General features: G+C 38.1%; 1 protein-coding gene across 5 annotated transcripts in view; it reads left to right on the forward strand.

Annotated features, from left to right (window-relative positions):
• FMN2 (formin 2) overlaps positions 1–22235 on the forward strand; it is a 624734-nt gene that overhangs the window by 464259 nt on the left and 138240 nt on the right. For all 5 annotated transcript variants that reach the window (XR_011557462.1, XM_070734020.1, XM_070734019.1 and 2 more), the window contains 2 exons: positions 2103–3697; positions 6752–6896. Coding sequence is in view for 4 of the 5 variants with exons in the window: in XM_070734020.1 (XP_070590121.1) it covers positions 2103–3697; positions 6752–6896 (1740 nt within the window). In the remaining variant the exon portion in view is untranslated. The remainder of the gene's footprint in view (positions 1–2102; positions 3698–6751; positions 6897–22235) is intronic.

The raw sequence follows: 22235 nt of genomic DNA on the forward strand, positions 1-22235 counted from the left end.
ATTTTGCTTCTGCACAAGATAGCAAAATCGTGCACAGAGCCACAGGTGCGCCCATGTTTCAGCATGCGCAGAAGCAAAGAAACCTAGCCGAAACATGGGTGCACCTGCGGTTCCATGCATGATTTTGCTATCTCCATAGGTACAGAAGCAAAATCGCGCTGGCCCCGCAAGCACTCTCAAGCCGTGGCAGCAACCCGAATTTAGCGTTCCGGCTAGCAGCCCACCCCTGCCAGAGAGGATTGTAAACCACTATAAAGTGGTATAGAAATCTAAGTGCAGTTGCTATAGATATCTCTGAAATGCATGCTAGAGTAAACAATGTTCTCTGCAGTGCTGCTGACATTTCTGTTCGTAGATGTTACAGAATGGGCCTTAATTTTTCTGAATCTTTCATATTACACCGATCAACTTTATAGTTAGCTGATGTTTCTTCATATTTCTTTTTTTCTTTTGTGTGTCTTTAAAGCAAAGTGATTGTCAATGTCTCTGTTTCTTCCTCAAATAAGCAAACAAAGCAAATGCAACAACAGGGGGAAAAAACCCCATGATTTTAATTGGAAATTTAATGAATGAAAAAAACCTGGCACCAAATGTAATTGGAGAAACAAACTAAGTTACCCTTTCGTCTCTATCCATTGTGCTGTTTAGAGCTTTAGATGGCTCTCTCTTTTTTTCCTTTTTTTCTTTTTTGGCTTTTTCAAACATCCCAAATCAAAGTGGCTCCAGTGGTAAACACAAGCTTATTTTAGCATTCTTGTAGCCTGTTATTTGCTCCATGGGATTAATCCCAAATAGCTAATGCAGCAATGTTAATCAGTCAAAATCGGCTATGCCTTTATGAAGGAGCGATGCAGGTCTTTTTCTTTATACTCTTCCCAAATTTGATGGTTAATATTTGTGCATTGGTGTTAGCTATTAAACTGGGTGGAATCAGTTGCAGCTAAACACCAAAGACAAATTGCATTACATCTGTTGTTCTGATAGTGTGACTTAATTTGGGGTGGATGTGGTTTTACTTACGGTAATTCAAATTAAATGCATTCCCAATTAAACTGACCTATTAGTCCTTATTCTTGCAAAATGAAACTTTAATTTAATTTTATTTATTTATATGCCGCCCAATCCCATGGGACTCAGGGGGGGGGGGGGTTAAAAATACATACATTGAGACATAAACTAGGAAAAAGTAGCTTCCAAATGGTTTATGGAATTGAGCCATAGGGGCACAGTGGTTAGAGTGCAGTACTGCAGGCTATTTCGGCTGCCTGCTGGCTTCCTGCAATTTGGCAGTTCAAATCCCATCAGGCTCAATGTTGACTCAGCCTTCCATCCTTCTGAAGTGGATAAACTGAGGACCAAGCTTGTTGGGGACAAGAGGCTGACTCTGTTAACCGTTTAGAGAGGGCTGTAAAGCACTGCAAAGTGGCATATGAGTATAAATAATATTGCTATTGCTATTATGGAATTCCTTAACAACATCTATATTCAAGGTCATATGATCAGGAGGACAGAGGTGTTAAGAAAAGAGCAATCATCAATATTCTAAGCTGCTTCCCAGCTGTTTCTTCCAGAAGGATGTAATAGATAATTTTCTCCATTTTCCCCCCCTTTGCAGCCGTTGGCCAAACCTTGCTTATTTTTTAAATTATTCTTTTTCCAGCTTTCCTAACCACAGCAAATTTAATTCCCTTCCATTTTAGTTTTGGAGTGCTAAAAGAATAGGATGGATATGCCGTCAGGTAATTTTCTTTTCAACATTTAACTTGATTGGAAAGACAAAAGATCTGCAAGAACTGGACAAAATATGGACAAGCACAGAAATGGTGGAAAGGCAAAGTTAGATTCAGGATTCTGAAATGATATACTTAAGCCTAGATACCTGTATTGTATTATCTAATAAATGTCATAGGTTGCATGTGACAATTTTTAAAAATAAAAATGTGAAGTGTAGCCTGCCCTGAGCATTCAATAGCATTAAGGCTTTCATAATGCGTTAAAATATTTGCAGGCTATATATTATCTTTATATGGTTAGTCTCGGTATGCATCAGGCAAAGGTCTTATTTTCTTCCTGCATGTTGACTTTTCTTTCCTATTTTCTAGGGAAATGTTACAATGAAATCAGAAATGCGGGCAAATGAAATTCAACGGCTGGAGCAAACCATACAGGATTTAAAAACAAAAATTGCAGAGCTAGAGAAACAGTTTCCAGCAACAGAGGAGTTGGTTTCGAACAGAAGCGTGTGGAATGAGACCGAACAGCCAACTCATGAAGGACTACCTAACAGAGCTTTTCAAGAACACGAATTGTGTGCTTTAGCTAAAACTATAACCACAACATCTGTGCAGACATCTCCAACAGATGATTGTTTAACACACATAATGCCTTCAGACAGTACACTGCCACAAGCACCTCCCCACCTCAAAGGGGATCCAGGTCGAGGGCCAACTCAGCTGTTGCCAACACTTGAGCCACAAAACACCTTTTGCTCTGAAATAGCTTTAGTTCTGTCACCAAAACAGATTTCTGTACAGCTGGATGCTTCCCAGGAACAATTGACAATGCCACAAACGTCATGTTTATTTCAAGAGGAATCTGTGCCCCCCACCCCCCATCTCCCTCTGAGTACAGAGACTGTAACATGGAATGAACATTCCTCATCTTTATATCCTCCCATCACTTCTACTTCTCTATCTACTGACACTGGAATTTCCCTGCCTGGGACAGGTGGCCCATTTTTATCTTCATCCGGGTCACCGTCCTCATCCCTCTCTGCCTCAGGATATTTAGGGTCCTCGTGTGACATAGCAACAACTTCTGCTACATCATTCCCCACCCAAAGGACTTCTTACCCATCATGTCTGACAGGAATGGATGTGATGCCACCTACCCCTTCTTTATTTCCTGCAAGCATCTCTTCTATGCCTCCTTTGCCTACGGCTGGATTAGCTACCGAGATTTCATCTCTACCACCTTTTCCTGTAACTGGAATTCCACCTCCTCCACCTTTGCCAGGACCAGTTAGTTCTTTTTTGCCAGGGATAGTGCCACCCCCTCCGCCCCCGCCCCCATTGCCAGGCATGGGAGTGCCACCTCCTCCGCCGTTACCACCACCATTGACAGGCATGGGAGTGCCACCTCCTCCTCCGCTGCCGCCATTGCCAGGCATGGGAGTGCCCCCTCCTCCACCCCCACCCCCATTTCCAGGCATGGGAGTGCCCCCTCCTCCACCCCCACCCCCATTGCCAGGTATGGAAGTGCCACCTGCTCCACCTCCACCCCCATTGCCAGCCATGGGAGTGCCCCCACCTCCACCCCCACCTCCATTACCAGGCATGGGAGTGCTTCCACCACCCCCTCCTCCTTTGCCAGGCATGGGAATGCCACCCCCTCCTCCACCACCCCCTTGGCCAGGTATGGGAGGACCTCCTCCTCCGCCGCCGCCTCTGCAAGGACTGACAGTGCCGCCTCCTCCACCAGCTATGCCTGGGGTGGGAGCTCCTCCTCTGCCTGGAATAGGTGTACCACCACCCCCAGCTCCTAGTCTTCCGCAAGTATCTGGGTTTCTTCCTCCTCCCTTGCCAACTGGTTTATTTGTAATGGGCATTAACCAGGAAAAAAGTAGAAAGCATGCAATAGAACCTTCTCGACCCATGAAGCCTCTTTATTGGACAAGAATCCAGCTTCATAATAAAAGGTAAACGATACATTTAAAATGTTGGTCTGAAGCTTTTGAAACGTAGCATCATTTTTTTCTAAAACTGTAAATACAATAAGATATTGGTGTGTATATTGTTTTTTCTGTAGCACTATAAATTCAGAACTGTAACGTAAAATGCTTTTTTCACTTTATTGATTTTTAAACCTTTCTGAAACAAAGTTAGGAAGAAATAGTATCCTAAATATTTTTAAAGGTAAATACTACCATGTGGTATAGCCCTACCACAACGTTTTTGGCAGGATACACTTATTTTTCCAATGCAGCAATATGTATTTTTATCCTTTCTTAATCAAATGTAATAGCATGGGTATATTTGGATATATTTTTTTCTTGTATATTGGTTTTTCTCACGGACCAGTTCATACACATCATGCCTCAGTACTAGATTCTGTTGTTATTTTTTTCAACCTTACCTTTTTTCCTGCAGTCATATGAAGATAACCTATTGTGAACTGAGGTTTATATGCACATGGCTAAATTTTAGCAAATATGTCCAGATGGTGGTTAGAAATGAACCAATAACAGACTTGTTCCATGAACAATCTGGACAACTACCCCCCTCCCCCCAAAAAAACCCTTATTACCATCACTTGTCTGAAAAATCTACATATCTTGTGCAAAGTAGAGAACCAAACATATTTTTAGACAAATTACCCAGTTTTTAACTTATACATGTTCTTTATTCTCACATTAAAAATAACTTTTAGACTTATCAACTATAAAGAGAGAAGGTCTGAAGATAAGGATCAGTGGCTGTGAAAAGGACATTGTAGCTCCTAATGTGGATGGATAAAACTATTACAAGACATGGATATTTCTCTATATGGTGATGGCATGATAAATTAATTTTCAGAATATATTCAGAATATGTATGTGCATGCGTGTATATATTCTGAATATATTCTGAAAATTAATTCATATATGTGCGTGTGTGTGTGTGTGTGTGGTTTTTTTTTTAATGTCGGATCACCCTGGTATATTGAAGGAACGTCACAGCTCCTTTTTGCTTCTATGCCCAACCCAGGACCATTTCAAGGCAGTTAATGTATTCATAGCTGACAACTATATTCTGTATGTAGTTGTCAGCTATGAATAAATTAACTGCTTTGAAATGGTCCTGGGTTGGGCCTAGAGGCAAAAAGGAGCTGTGACGTTCCTTCAATATACCAGGGTGATCCGACATAAAAAAACCCAAACATATAGCCCCTCCCTGGTACAGAGCTGGAGGGATCAGGTCTGGTGGCTCAACTGCTAATTCTCTGCCTTACAAGGCAGAGGCTGCCAGATCGAATCCTAGTAAGGAAGGGTGTGGCTAGCTGATGAGGCCAGAACAAGGCTGAAATGGGACCATCCTAGTCTCCCTTAATTTTAAAATTCCAGCTAATATATATATATAAATTCCAGCTAATATATATATAATTTTAAAATTCCAGCTAATATATATATATTCGTAGATTTTCACGGGTACAGGTATGATGGTCTTGGTATATTCGGGTTTCTTCCTGTGTAGGATTTAGAAATTTCTGGAGACGTTTCGACGAGGTCCCACTCATCATCTTCAGGCTGGTGCTTCTGTCCTTGTTCTAGGGCGAACACAGCTATATCTCACATATTTTTGCTGAATATTTAAAATTAAGTTTTTTCCAACAGAAAAAACATATATATTTTAGCAAAAACATGTGATACATGGGAACACTCAATTAACACATCCAAATCTGAATGAATAAAATATTTTCATTGAATACTTCGTTCTGTACAAAATTGAATTTGTACAACAGCATGTGAAATTGATTGTCAATCAGTGTTGCTTCCTAAGTGGACAGTTTGTTTTCACAGAAGTTTGGTTTACTTGGAGTTATGCTGTGTTGTTTAAGTGTTCCCTTTATTTTATTTTTTTAGTAGTGTGTGTGTGTGTATATCTGTGTGTGTGTGTGTGGATAGATAGATTGATTGATTGATTGATAGATAGATAGATAGATAGATAGATAGGTAGGTAGGTAGGTAGGCAGGCAGGCAGGCAGGCAGGCAGGCAGGCAGGCAGGCAGGCAGGCAGGCAGGCAGGCAGGCAGATAATTTAGACATATACTGCTTCATAGTGCTTTCACAACCTCTAAGTGGTTTACAGAATCAGCATATTGCCCCCAACAATCTGGGTTCTCCTTTTACCCACCTCAGAAAGATGGAAGGCTGAGTCAACCTTGAGCCGGTGGTGAGATTTGCTAACTATTCAAATCCCAGTGAGAGGGTATGGCTAGCTGATGAGGCCAGAACAAGGCTGAAATAGATCTATCCCAGTCTCCCTTAATTTTCAAATTCAGCAAAAACATGTGATACATATATAAAATGGAAACTGAAGTGAGAAGTAATCTGGATTACCCTTTCTTTCTGACCTTTCTTAATCTACTATTATGTGCACAATTCCCTTTTCCCATTTTTATAAACCTTTAATAAGCTCTCCTATATCAATTGTCTCTTAAATGGGAAATCTAGAAAATTGGGAGAAAAAAGATCCTTGTTATTTAATATGAATTTCTTTCAGAAATAATATGTGAGCCATGCACTGGTTGATGCTGCTTATTGAAAATTATAGAAAGCCTTAATAATTATCATTATGAGACTATGCTTTATTTAAAGTTCATGCTATATTTTCTGACTTTTTTTTTTATTCCCCTCCTTAATTATATTTTTGGTTTATTATTCCACATATTATTATTTTCTCAACTGTTGTAATTTTTATGGTAAGCAGCCTTCAGTATGAATCTAATAATATATAAATTATTGCATGTATATTTATTATTTTAGTATAATTATATATCCTACTGAAAAGTATTATTTATATGTTGTGCAGGAAATTGGCAGTATATTTATTTTACGAATCAGAAAGCTTCAATATTTTTGTAATCCATTTTCAATAGGAAGAATGCATTTAGCAATGAAATTGATATGAATGAAATTCATCTATCTTCATTCCACCATTTTGTGACTATTCAGTCTGATGTTGTCCTACATAGGTCTTTTGCTTAACTTTAGAGATTCTAGTGCTTCACTTGTGTGGGAAAAAATTGAAGAGCCTTCAATAGATTATCATGAATTTGAAGAACTGTTTTCTAAAACAGCTGTTAAAGAGCGGAAAAAACCTATTTCGGATACGATCACCAAGACAAAGAATAAACAAGTGAGTATTAAATTGCACTTTTCTTTAGAGGGAATTAGAAAACTTTGGCTAAGTCTACTGGAAAAATGCAAGCTTGGGTAGGAGATCTGTGAGTATCTCATGACTACAGTGTTCCCTCGATTTTCGCAGGTTCGAACTTCGTGAATAGCCTATACCACGGTTTTTCAAAAAATATTAATTAAAAAATAATTAACGGTTTTTTTCCTATACTACGGTTTTTCCCACCCAATGACGTAGTATGCCATCACCAAACTAATAATTTTTGCAAATAAATAACAAAAAAAATAACTATTGTTAATAAATAATTATGTTTATAAATATAATGGTGAGTAAATGGTTGTTAAGGGAATGGGAAATGGTAATTTAGGGGTTTAAAGTGTTAAGGGAAGGCTTGTGATACTGTCCATAGCCAAAAATGGTGTATTTACTTCCGCATCTCTATTTTGGGGAAATTCAACTTTCGCGGGCGGTCTCGGAACGCATCCCCCGTGGAAATCGAGGGAACACTGTACTGCCTACATCAGTTTGAAGGTAGAGAGAGATACATTCAGCGGAAACAAATGGTTATGAACAGTGCTATACTGAATATATGTATCTCGTCAGAAATAGAATATAAATGTTAAAATTAAAAATCAAATGTATAAGGCAGAATTTATTTGTTTGTATGCTTGTTTACATGTTAGAAACACAGCAAAATTTATCTTTTGTAATGAGTTAATATTTGCTAGTAGATAGATATGGCAAAGTGGCATTCTTGATCAAACATAGCATGTGGCTTTATTAACATGTTAAGCCACCCAGAGTCTGTGAGGAGTTGGGTGACATACAAGTCACAGTAATAAATAAATAAAATAATAAATAAGAACATAATAACATAAAAAAGCCATGTTGAATCAGGCCAAAGTCCATCGAGTCCAGCATTCTGTGTCACACAGTGGCCCACTGATTGTCCTTGGGGATCTTGAGCAGAAAGAGAAGGCAAAACCCTCCCTTTCCCTTGACCCCCAACAAATGGTACTCCAGGGAATCCTGCCTGCCTCAACCAACATAGAGGCAGCACATGGACATCTGTTTCAATAACCGCCAATACACTTGACATCCATGAATCTGTCTAATCCTGCCTTGAAGCTATCAAGGCTGACAGCTGTCACAAACTCTTCTGGAAGTGAATTCCATAAACCAACGACCCTCTGAGTGAAGAAATATTTCCCTTTATTTGTCCTCGCTTTCTTACCTATGAGCTTTAAGGAGTGCCCCCTCGTCCTAGTATTGTGTGATAGAGAAAAGAATTTTTCTCTATCTATCTTTTCTGTCCTATGCATGATTTTATTCACTTCGATCAAGTCACCCCTTAAATGCTGTCTTTCAAGGCTGAAGTGATAAATGAATCATTAAATGAATTCTCATGGAATTCATTAATTTTTGGAACTGGGAGACTGGTATTTCTTTCTAGGAGTTCTAAATTATAAAGATGCTTATTTACATTTTAGCATTGAAAGTACAGTACAGTACAGTATCGATAGAGAACAGCTGGAAATAGGAATTGAAATTTAGTATTTCTGTTTTTTAAAATAGAATTAAGTAGGAATCCCAGCCATTAGGGGCATCTGTCCTTCCATTAAGTACACAACTGACATTAGATCAGTTGCTCAGCTTTCAAATATATCCGTATAGAATTTTATAGCTTTATAGAGTTTTTAATATATACATGGTATTAAATAATTTACTAGTTAAGAAAGGTGCATTTTTCCAATTTTATTTATTATAGGGATGCTGTGTGTTCAAATCAATGTGTCTGTAACATTTTAAGTTTATTTAACATGAAATTTAAAAACACAAACTTCTGCAAACAATAAAATGATGGCTACCGAGTTGTGTTTTGCAAACAGTGATTAAATAGACAGGCAGTAGTTGTGGTTAAACATTAGGGGCTGTGGTTTCAATGTCTGGCAGGATTTGTTTTCTTTTGCAGTGGTAAGCATTTTATTGTATTATTTTAAAGCATATTTTAAAAACTTGGAGCAGAATATCCTGAAAGGTCTCTAAAAGGACATGGTTTTTTTTTACAAAACAGGTTTATTGAAAATGTAATTGAGTTCTTTTTTAAAAAAAATATTTTTATTAATTTTTTAAAATGTAAGACAGGACAAGACAAACATTTAACATAAAAAGGAGCTACAATTGCTCCGCTCAGTATAGAAGTCTTCTTAATACAGAAAGAAAAACTAATTATAGTTTAGATCAATACAGAAAAGTAAACTAATCAATGAAATATCTCTATATAATCTATACTAACATAAAAATCTTAACTTTTTTATACTTTCCAGCAATTATACAATTATAATTAAAATTAAAATAATTAAAGTCAATTTAAAGAAATAAGTTTGTCTATCAAATATCACTATAAAATATATTCCATCTAATAAATTTAACTAATAAATACTTTATTTTAATAGCTTTATTCATCTTTTTTTGTGTTCCACCACTTGTAAACTTTCTGCCAAGTTTTATAATAAATAAATAAATATAAAAAAATATGAATGTATGGGGGAAGATGGTACTGATGTACAGTGAAGGTAGTCCAGAGGTGGGTTTCAACAAGTTCTGACCAGTTCTGGACAACTGGTAATGGAGATTTTGAATAGTTTGGATAACCGGTAAATACGACCTCTGACTGACTCCACCTCTATCTACTGTCAAGAGGAAATTGAGATTTTGCAGTAACCTTCCTCTGCCATACCCATCAAGCCATGCCCAGAAGCCACACCCACCAAGCCACATCATGCCCACCAAGCCATACCCATAGAACCAGTAGTGAAAAAAAAATTGAAATCCATCACTGAGATAGTTCTTGTCTTACAACTACAACTGGGTCCAAAATTTCTATTGCTAAGGAAGACAATTGTCAAGTGAGTTTTGCCCCATTTTATGATCTTTCTTGACACAGTTGTTAAGTGAATTATTACACCTGTTAAATTAGTAACATAGTTGTTAAATGAATTTGACTTCCTCGTTGATGTTGGTTGTTGGAAAGTCACAAAAAGCAATCGTGATTCTGGGACATTGCAACCCTCATAACTATGAGCCAACAAATCTTGATCACATGACCATGGAGATACTGCAATGGTTGGAAGAGTGAAAAATGGTAATAAGTCACTTTTTTCAGTGCTGTTGTAATTTCAAATGGTCACTAAGTGTATACAGTGATCCCTCGGTTAGCGCGGGGGTTACGTTCCAAGACCTCCCGCGCTAACCGATTTCCGCGTTATACTGGATGCGGAAGTAAAAACACCATCTGCGCATGCGCGCCCTTTGTTCCATGGCCGCACATGCGCAGAAGGTGGAGCAATGCAAGTTTGGAGGCTGGCAATGCAATGGTGATTTTTCCGGGCTCCTCGCCGCTACCCACAGGGCAGCGCTGGCGGCAATGGCAATGGCAACCCTCCCTCCTTCCCTCCTTCCCTTCTCTCCCTCCCTCCTTCCCTCCTTCCTTCCTCTCACCGGCTTTCTTGGGGCAGCGCTGGCAGCAATGGCAATGGCAACCCTCCCTCCTTCCCTTCTCTCCCTCCCTCCTTCCTTCCCTCCTTCCCTTCTCTCCCTCCCTCCTTCCCTCCTTCCTTCCTCTCACCGGCTTTCTTGGGGCAGCGCTGGCGGCAATGGCAATGGCAACCCTCCCTCGATTCGTTGATCCCATACTGCCGACCAACATCTGCATAAGAGCGTCCCCCTTTCAGCATGTCCAAAATGTCAATTTTCTCTTTAATTGTGAGTATCCTCCTGGTCTTTTTAGCGTCACCGCCTCCACTCCGTGTGCAACGTTTAGGAGGCATCTTCCAACAAGTCTGAACAAGTTCCAACAGTTGCAAAGCTTTTTTTTTGCGTTTGCAACGATTGGTCGAGATTTTGGCCAATCAGCAATCAGTATGACGTCATCGGGCGGGAAAAACCGTGGTGTAGGAAAAAAAACGCGGACTTATTTTTTAATTAATATTTTTTGAAAAACCGCGTTGCAGCGTTTCGCGCTAATCGAGAACGCGCAAATCGAGGGATCACTGTAGTTGTAAGTCAAGGACTATCTGTAAAGAGAATTTGATGTAAGTAATAAAATGCAATTAATTAAATTAAAAAAATATATATGGCTACCTATCTTATACATCAAAGCTATGGTGACTCATAAACAGTGAGAAAATATAACAGAACAAGTCAATATACAAAAAAAGAAGAAAATCATAGTACACAATAGTGTATTCCCCAACCAAAACATAATTGGGTCCAGTCCTTGTTATTTTGCAAATAGCATCATGAAAATTCTTTTGTGCAATTTGTATATGCACTTTTCGAGGGAGATGATGCCGTTTTACATAATTTGTATAGATTGTGTTTACAACCCCTAGTGATCACAGAAAAGGAAGTGAAAGATCTATTTCTCAGACAGAAGCCTGGAAAAGCACCAGGCCCAGACAAGATAACTCCTTCTTGCTTAAAAGTCTGTGCTGACCAATTGGCCCCCATCTTCACCCAAATCTTCAACAAATCACTAGAGTTGTGCTATGTTCCTTCCTGCTTCAAACGCTCGACTATCATCCCAGTGCCAAAGAAGCCCTCCATCAAGGAACTGAATGACTACAGACCAGTTGCTCTAACATCTGTAGTTATGAAAACCTTTGAAAGGCTAGTGATGTTGCATTTGAAAGCCATCACGGATCCACTGTTAGACCCCCTGCAATTTGCATACCGAGCAAATAGATCAACAGATGATGCTATTAATTTGGCTCTACACTACATCCTTCAACATCTTGAATCTCCAATGACCTACGCCAGGGTCCTCTTTGTGGACTTCAGTTCAGCATTCAATACCATCATACCGGACATTCTCTTAACCAAACTAAATCAGCTAGCGGTACCTGAACACACTTGTAAGTGGATCACAAGCTTCCTAACAGACAGGAAGCAGCAGGTGAAGCTAGGAAAAATCACATCAGATATATGTACAATTAGCACAGGTGCCCCCCAAGGCTGTGTACTTTCACCACTTCTCTTCTCTTTATACACTAATGACTGCATCTCATACGATCCATCTGTTAAACTACTGAAGTTTGCAGATGATACAACAGTGATTGGACTCATTCGAGACAATGATGAATCTGCATACAGACGGGAAGTTGAACAACTATCCTTGTGGTGTGACCAGAACAATCTAGAACTGAACACACTCAAAACTGTAGAAATGGTGGTAGACTTTAAGAGAAACCCTTCCACCCTTCCACCTCTCACAATACTAGACAACACAGTATCAACTGTAGAGACCTTCAAATTTCTAGGTTCTATCATATCTCAAGACCTAAAATGGTCACCTAACATCAAAAACATCATCAAAAAAGCACAACAAAGAATGTTCTTTCTGCGCCAGCTCAGGAAGCTCAAACTGCCCAAGGAGCTGCTGATTCAGTTCTATAGAGGAATCATTGAGTCTGTCATCTGCACCTCTATAACTGTCTGGTTTGGTGCTGCAACCCAACAGGACCGACACAGACTTCAGAGGATAATCAGAATTGCAGAAAAAACAATTGCTGCCAATCTGCCTTCCATTGAGGACCTGTATACTGCACGAGTCAAAAAGAGGGCGGGTAAAATATTTACTGACCCCTCACATCCTGGACACAAATTGTTTCAACTCCTACCCTCAAAACGTCGCTACAGAGCACTGCACACCAAGACAACTAGACACAAGAACAGTTTTTTCCCGAACGCCATCACTCTACTAAACAAATAATTCCCTCAACACTGTCAGACTTTCTACTAAATCTGCACTTCTATTCTACTAGTTTTCCTCATCATTCCTATCACCCATTTCCTCCCATGTTGACTGTATGACTGTAACTTGTTGCGTATATCCTAAGATTTTTATTAATATTGCTTCTTCATTGCTTATTTGACCCCTATGACAATCATTAAGTGTTGTACCACATGATTCTTGACAAATGTATATTTTATTTTATGTACGTTGAGAGCATATGCACCAAGACAAATTCCTTGTGTGTCCAATCACACTTGGCCAATAAAAATTCTATTCTATTCTATTCTATTCTATTTCATCCACCTCATTAATAATCTCTGTGTTTTCCCTCTGGAGAATTTCTGCAATCAATCCTGTCCTTACTTCTCTTAAATCTTCATCTTTTGTGTCTACCACATTTTGAAACCTCAAATAAAAGGAGGCTTGATTCAATTCAAGGTGAATCAAGGAATTCTCTAGATCCTTATTTTTTTCCATCATTTTTTGATCCATTTATTCTAATTTCCTATCTGTTTGTTCAGCTTTCAATTCCACCGATTTTATTTTCTGTTCATTTCATTGTATCACCTTTTGGCTCAAGCCTACTTTATTATCCAGATTTTTCTATATGAGTTCTCAAGTACCCATGTCCTTTTGTCATCACCTTCTGTAGCTTTGTTATAGTCTCCTATATCATTTGAAGGGTAGATTGCATCGTTTGAAGGGTCAAATTCACACTTGTTTTTTCTATGGGTAATATCTCTTCTATTGTTTTCTGGGATACCAGTGAAGCTACTGCCCCCATCTGGATAGGTATTACAGTGATACCTCATCTTACAAACCCCTTGTCATACAAACTTTTCTAGATACAAACCCGGGGTTTAAGATTTTTTTGCCTCTTCTTCCAAACTATTTTCACCTTACAAACCCAAGCCACCACCACTTGGATGCCCCCCCTCCGGACTTCTGTTGCCAGCGAAACGCCCGTTTTTGCACTGCTGGGATTCTCCTGAGGCTCCCCTCCATGGGAAACACCACCTCCGGACCTCCGTGTTTTTGTGATGCTGCAGGGGAATCCCAGCAGCACAAAAACGAGTGCTTCACTGGCAATGGAAGTCCGGAGGTGGTTTTCCCAGCAAGGGGAACCTCAGTGAAATTGCAGCATCACAAAAACACGGAAGTCCAGAGGTGGGGTTTCGAGAACTTCCATGTTTTTGCGATGCAGCAATTTCACTCAGGCTCCCCTCGCTGGAAACCCCACCTCCAGACTTCCGTTGCCAGCGAAGTACCCATTTTTGTGCTGCTGGGATTCCCCTGCTGGGATTCCCCTGCAGCATCACAAAAACACGGAAGTCTGGAGGTGGGGTTTGTCATGGAGGGGAGCCTCAGGGGAATCCCAGCAGCGCAAAAATGGGTGCTTCAACTGGCAGAAGGGGTGAGTTTTGGGCTTGCACGCATTAATCGCTTTTCCATTGATTCCTATGGGAAACATTGTTTCGTCTTACCAACTTTTCACCTTACAAACCTCATCCCGGAACCAATTAAGTTCGTAAGACGAGGTATCACTGTACTTTCTCTCCTATTCTTAATGTTGCAATAGTGGTGCTTGCAATTTCCTTTAGAAATTCTATTTTTTTTCTCCTAAGATTGCATAAATTATTTCCCAAATTACCATTTACCACTTTTCATCCCACTTTTAAACTTTCAACCTTATTTCTCAACAATATATTATTCTATTTATATTTTTCTAATGCTCCAAAAGAAGAATTTCTAAGAAAAAAGTACTTAAAAATGATGAAACGGGTCACCACTTCTTGGAGAGACTACTCCATTTCAGCCACAATTCACCATGATGATAGCATGATGAGGAAAAGATTGATCCACTACATTTTAAATGTTTCCCTGGATGTTCAGAAAAATACATATGGTAAAGAGTAGCAGGTTAAGATACTTGATGTCAAAACTAAAACTCAGTTGTAACTAATGAATTGGTATATAATACCAGCTTTTCTCAGCAATTCAGTGTGATATAAACAGCCTATTTTATTAGCAAAAAAGGGCATTATAATGATACAGCAGTACATCAGTACTCATCGTTAATTGGTTTCAGGAGGCACAATGAGCATCAAAAACAATAAACACTGAACAAATTTTCCCATACAGAATAATGTGGTGAGTCACAAGGCAGCCGACACAGACAAGTTGTAGATAGTCCATTGAGTATCAAACAAACTATGCGTACCAGGACAAAATTTTCTTTTCAAAATGCATTGAGTACCAAATTAATGAATTTCAAAGCAGTTGAGAACAAAGGCACTACAGAATTGCCGTATTTCAACCTGTCACTATTAGGGGTGAAATCCTATGAAGTCTACTACTGCTTTGCTTCACACGCTCTTTGTATGTGCATGTTCATTGCTGAAAAAGGAGCATTTTGAAGCCATCAGAGTCAGCAAAGGTAAGTAGAACAGCGAGGGGGAGGTTCAGCTGGGACACACAATTTAGATTAGCTACAAAGGGGGAAATCCCGCTTTCTATCTAATCTAGATAGCACGGCACATCTGATCACCATACAGCTGATTTTATATATATCAGAAGGGGGCGGTAAGGTCCACCCCTCCTGTGTGCATTAATACTTTTGGCATCATGCTCTTATTTTTAGGTAATATTGCAAATGCAATGCTGCAGTGAGACTTTTAAAGATTTCTCTTTAGAGTCCTTTCTGTCACAGATTGAAATGCTGCTAGTACTGTAACTAATAATCAGCTATGTTTAGTTTTTTAAACTAAACATAGTTAATGATAATATGCACAAGAAATTTAGTTTAAAATCAGAATTTGAAAACATTTTTTTCACTTGCTTGGATATCTTTTATATCTGAGGATTCTCTGATTGTTCCTAATTAATGAAATGTTTAAATTGTCTTGCTCTGTCTCTTGTTGTAGAACATGATGCTTATTTTTACTTACTGCTGTATATGTGAATCTAAACAATATGAGAAATCTTTCATCCAATGTCATACAAAGAAGCATTAACAAGAGCAGTTCTATATTAATTAGGGATTAGTTCTTTAAAGCAACACATTTCTTTTATCCAGCCAGTTGAAATGCTGCAATTTTAATGACAAAAATACAATGAAAGATTGCTTACAATTTGAAGACCTCTATTTAAAAGAATTTCATATGAGAGACTGGATGGTGGATAGGTTGAGATGCAGCAGATGCTCCAGGTTTGGACTGATTCTTAGAACTCGGAGTGCCAGTTGTATGTGCAGAAGTATCGAGCACCAGTGCCCATACAAATGGGCAGCAAAATTATTTAGATCCCACCACTGATGAGATGGCAGAGAAAGAGAAGAACATGTTGGGAAAGGGCCATTTTTTCTTTTATTATCAGTTCAAATTTAGAATAGAGAATAGATATAGGAGATATGGTCATAGATAACAACAACAACAACAACAACAGGAGTTGAAAGGGACCTTGGAGGTCTTCTAGTCCAATCCCCTGCCTAGGCAGGAAACTCTACACTATTTCAGACAAATGGTTATCCAGCATCTTCTTAAAAATTTCCAGTGTTGGAGCATTCACAACTTCTGAAGGCAAGCTGCTCCACTGGTTAATTGTTCTAATTGTCAGGAAATTTCTCCTTAGTTCTAAGTTACGGTATTTTTCTTCTTATTCAGTTTCCACCCATTGCCTCTTGTTCTACCCCCCAGGCACTCCGGAGAACAAGTTGACTCCGTCTTCTTTGTGGCAATCCCTGAGATATTGGAAAACAGCTATCATGTCTCCCCTGATCCTTCTTTTCATTAAACTAGACATACCCAGTTCCTGCAACCATTCTTTATATATTTTAGCCTTTGGTCCCCTAATAATCTTTCTTGCTCTTCTCTGTACTCTTTCTAGAGTCTCAACATCCTTTTTGCATCACGATGATCAAAACGGAATGCAGTATTCCAAGTGTGGCCTTACCAAGGCCTTATAAAGTGGTATTAACACTTTGTGTGATCCTGATTCTATCCCTCTGTTAATGCAGCCTAGAACTATGTTGGCATTTTTGGCAGCTGCTGCACACTGCTTCCATGTAGGAGTTAGATGCAGTTCCAGATAAGCCATAGAAAATTTTTGTTATACAGTAAGGGAAAGTTGTGACGTCACTAATTGAATTGCAAAGAATGGAAATACATTCTTTGCTGCTGGGGGAAAAAAATGTAACCCAAAATGCTGTTTACTATTTGGAAGTTTTTACTCCCCACTATTGAAACATTTGGTAGTAGATTGAAAGAAAAAAAGAAAGGATGGGGCCAAAGTACTGTTTCTTATGATGTCTCTGTTTTCATACTATGCTCGGGTTGATTCATTCATTCATTCATTCATTCATTCATTCATTCATTCACTCACTCACTCACTCACTCACTCACTCTTTCATTCATTCATTCATTCATTCATTCTTTCATTCATTCATATTTTCCGTTCATTCATTCATTCATATTTTGCATTCATTCATTCATTCATATTTTGCATTCCTAGACTGTCCATTTCCCCCAAACAAGTTTAGGTGTTTTTCCATTTAGATATTTACTTCATATCATTTGTACTATTTTAAAACCACAAAAGCATTTGTGTTTTTTTTCTTTTTTGTTAAAGATGTTAGAGTCCAACTCCAAGCAAATCCGAAACAACATTTTTTATTAAATGACTAGTATAGCCCTTTAATTTAAATAATAGAAAATATCTGAGGGTTTTTTGTTTTTTTAAATGGGTTTAATAAATACTTGGTTAAAAAAAAATCAAGGAAGATTTATAAAATGGCTCAGTCAACCAATGTAAAAAGAAGAAAATAGTTACATCTGGTTGTAGTTACTCGACTTTTGCAGACAAAGATTGATTGATGGAGTATTTGAACTTTGTTTTTCTTATTTTAAGAGACACATTATGCAGAGAAGAAAAAATATGTGTTATTTGGAGATGTCGATAAGCGATTAAATTATTATTATCTACTGAAATGAAGGGGAAAGTGGCTTTTTTATTTATTTCCTTTTTTCTTCTCTGTTCCTTTGTCACATTTTCCCTCCTTTTTAATTTTTCTGTTTGTATTTTTTGTAAGAGGTATTGTATTGTATTTTTTATATATGTAGTTTTAAATAAAATTATTTTCAAAAAAAATGATAGAGAACACATATCAGCAATCCACTGGTGCATCATAACAATTATGACATAAGCCTATTGCTGGTGATTTTTCTTGGCTGCACCACTGTATGTTATTTGTAATTTTGTAAAACGATTTTACCTTGTTTTAAAGTTTTATTAGCCACTCAGAGTCATGGATTTGAGAAGGGCTTCCATACAAATTGAATAAACAAACAAGCAAGCCATTTATTTGGCCATTTCTATGGACATAAACATGATTGATTCTGTAACAACTGGAAAGACAGCCAGATGCAGCCTTAGCATGTAATAATCAGTTTAACTTTGCATTAGAATTCCTATAAATTTTTATCTAACTTTACATTAATGGTCCAGCTCTTAAAATGTCAAGAATTTACATGAGAAATTTTAAATTGATACCAAAGAAAAATGAATTTTAAAATTTCATATGCCAAAAATTAATGCAGTTAAAATGAATATTCTTTGTTGCTGCGTTATCTTTGCCTGATTGTAGAGTTTTGCAGAATGAGAAAGAAAATTCTCCTAAAGTTAAGATCCCTATGTTAGAAAAACTGCATCATTTAATCTATTAATATATTAGCTAGATGATATTTTGTGTTGGCACAATATATATGTGTGTGTGTGTGTGTGTCTGTGTAGATTGTTCTGAGTTCGGGTTTTGCCCCATGTAATATTTTGAATCAAAATATTACACGGGGCAAAACCTGAACTCAGAACAATCTACATACGTGAAAATCTACAAAAACAAATATATATATATGTGTGTGTGTGTGTGTGTGTGTGTGTGTGTCACATGGTTTTTTTGCTGAATTTGAAAATTAAATTAAAAAATTATATGTGTGTGTGTGTGTATGTATGTATACATACATACATACATACATTAATATAATATAATATAATATAATATAATATAATATAATATAATATAATATAATATAATATAATATAATATAATATAATATAATATAATATAATATAATATAATATAATATAATATAATATAATATAATATAATATAATATAATATAATATAATATAATATAATATAATATAATATAATATAATTTTAAGTGTTATCCAGGGGCAGACTACTGCCAGGACAGAGGGGGACGCATTTGGGTAGCTAAAATGGAGCTCCACCCCAGAGCACCCAATTTGCACTGAAAGATGTAGAAAGAAAATGCAGGGCGTCCTGCATAAGCCATGCCCACAGTGTGGTAGTAAAAATTTTGGTAGCCCTTCACTGGGTGTACGGAAAACAAGGATTGGACTTGATTGAATTTTGTTACCTTATCTTTAGCCTTGAACCTGACAACACTTCAGTGATATAAGAGATGAAAGAGCAAGAGCATCATGCTAAATCAGAATGTTTAACCATGCTTTATTAACAAAAAGTAGCCTATTTAACATGTAACACTAAACCACAATGGTTAAATTGACATCTGTTAAGTCAAAGCAAATATATTTCATTCATAGATTAGGGATAACAATAACATTGGGTATATCCATTTAGAGCAGTGTTTCCGTAATGTCATCTCTAGGAAGAAGTAAACATTTCATGTGCCCCCAGCTCTCCGCCAGGACAATTGTTTGCACTATTCAGCAGGTTTTCGCTGAAAACACTCAAGCAGCTTATTAGTGTGATTGGGGTGTAATATGCTTAAGTGATGCCTTAATTTATTTGGCTTCATGCTGTCCGCTGCCAACATTTTTAGACACAGTAAACATAACAGTCTTTCCTCGTCTCCCACTATTCCTTTGTCACAGTGAAGCCAAGTGCTACGTACACTTCATCATATTTCCTAGTCTTAGCTTTTGTGAGACTTACATTTGTCTCATTAGCTCCATCTCTCTCCTCCTTTCTTTTCATCCCTGTTAAATATTTTTCCATAGTGTACCTTAAGGTTTGTTATCTGCACTTCGTATCTCTTGTTCTGTGCTGTATGCTATTGTTTGGAGCAAAAAACCCAACTCCCTGCAGCAAAGAAACCACATTCCCTGGGGTCACGTGCCCCCTGACATTGCTCCATGCCCCACCAGGGCTGCCCACCCCACTATTTCAGAAACACTGATTTAAAAGTACTATGTGCCCATTTTGCCAGATTTCGCAAGCCTAAACACAAACATTTACATTTGTCATTTTGTATAGTACTGTTGCATTGTAAACTTCGAGTTGTTTTATAAGAATTGTAATCAAGTAATAATTTGGTTGGTTAAAATGAATAATAATTCTGAGACACTATCAATTACTAAGTACATTTAAATATCTTTCCAAAAGAATTTAATTCAAAACAAATTATTCAGGAAGTTGCAGTAAAAAGATGCACTTTCTTTTTCTCCAAGTGTTTAATTATATAACATCTGCATTGTGTTATGTCTCCTTAAGTATTTGACTCTTTTTGCTTGTGTTATCTGTGCGGGAACAAATTTGGCATGTCGTTTGTTTACTGATCAACAATAAGGGCCACTCAACAGCTAGAAACTTGGTCATAGAAGTTAATGTTCTGATAATATCTCAAGCTTCTTTTGTATTTTTAAAAGTTGTTTTTAAAACATTGTTCCAAATTCTTAACTTAAAAAAGGAGATCTGTATTGTGTTTGAGATGGTTTGATCTTGATGTGATTTGAATAGCAAACTTTTGTAGTTGCTCAGTTCAATGGCGTCTCCCGTCTGTAGCCTGTAGGCTTGTGTGGCCACAGTTAATGGGTTTATTTTATTTCTAATTGTGGGAACAGCTTTAGACCTTTATGCTAATATTCATATTTTGAGAATTAGCCATGTATTGTTGCAGCCACTGTGCTGGAGGAAAAATGATACTGTAGTATTTATTCAAAATGTTTGTAATTTCAGGAAACATTTAACATTATACTTGTTGGTGACAAAAGCAATTACTATTCTACAAAGGGTTTAAAAAAATAATTAGGCTTATGAAACTTTTTAAATAACAAACAAGAACTAAATATATTGCTTAGTTTGTATAGTTTTATAAAAGATCTTTTGCTATCCACATATTATCTTTGGATCATATAAACAAAATATTTGTTTTAAGAAATATTTGTTGCTTTCTCTAAGGTTCTTCAGAAAATTTGACGATTTTATCTTCACTCTGTTGAATACCGTATTTTTCGCTCTATAAGACGCACCTGCTGATAAGACGCACCTAGATTTTAGAGGAGGAAAATAGAAAAAAAATATTTTGAGCCAAAAAGGGGAGAGGAAGAGAGGAAGGAGTGAAAGAAGGGAGTGAGGGAGGAAAGAAGGGAGGAAGGAAAAGGAAAGCAAGAAATGGAGGGAGGAAAGGAAGGAAGGAAGGAAAGAAAGAAAGAAAGAAAGAAAGAAAGAAAGAAAGGGGGAAGGAACAGGAACAGAGGAAGGAAGCAAGGAAACTTATGAAAGGGGAGAGTAAGAGAGGAAGGACTGAAGGGAGGGAGGGAAGAAGGTAGGAAGGAGAAAGAAAAGAAGAAATAGAGGAAGGGAAGGTAAAAGAGAGAAAGAAAAAGAGCAAGAAAGAAAGCAAGAAAGAGAGAAAGAAAGAAAATGAAAGAGAAATAAAAATAGAGAGGGGGAATGAAAGAAATGGAAGGAGGGAAGGAAGGAGAGAAAGCAAGAGAAAGAAAGAAAGCAAGAGAAAGAAAAAAGAATGAAAGAGCAAGAGAGCAAGAGAGAAAAAGAAAGAAAGAAAGAAAGAAAGAAAGGCAACTTCAAAGAAAGGCTCACTGAGCATCTCTCACTCTCTCTCTCTTTCTATCCCTCTTTCTTTCTTTCTCTTCCTTTCTCTCTCTCCTCTTCCTTTATCTCCTCTCTCTCCCTCCCTCTCTCTTTCTCTCCCCCCTCTCTCCCCCTTTCCCTCTCTCTTTCTCTCTCTCCCTCTCTTGCTATCTCTCCCCCCTCTCCCTCTCTTTCTCTCCCCCTTTCCCTCTCTCTTTCTCTCTCTCCCTCTCTTGCTATCTCTCCCCCTCTCCCACTCTCTTTCTCCCTCTCCCTCTTTCTCTCTCTCCCCCTCTCTCTTTCTCTCTCCCCCCCCCTTTCTCTCACTCTCTCTTTCTCACTATCTTGCTGTCTATTGCTCTCACTCACTCTCGTTCTCTCTCCGTTCTTCACAGCGGTGACGCGCGCACGCCCTGCCCACCTCACCTTTGCCGAGAGCACTTTCGTACCGGGCTCTCAGCAAGGGGGTTGTAGGAGAGGCGGGTGCCGGCGGCAAAGGTGATATTCAATGTTGGGGGCGCACGGGCGGTTGCGCACGCTCCCTATCTCCCTGCTAGCCCACTCGGAATATTCAAAATAAGAAAACCCTTCACCGGCAAAGGCTTTTCTTATTTTGAATATTCCGAGTGGGCTAGCAGGGAGATAGGGAGCGCGCGCAACCGCCCGTGCGCCCCCGACATTGAAT

Source organism: Erythrolamprus reginae, chromosome 1, assembly GCF_031021105.1.
Source record: "Erythrolamprus reginae isolate rEryReg1 chromosome 1, rEryReg1.hap1, whole genome shotgun sequence".
NCBI lineage: Eukaryota > Metazoa > Chordata > Lepidosauria > Squamata > Dipsadidae > Erythrolamprus > Erythrolamprus reginae.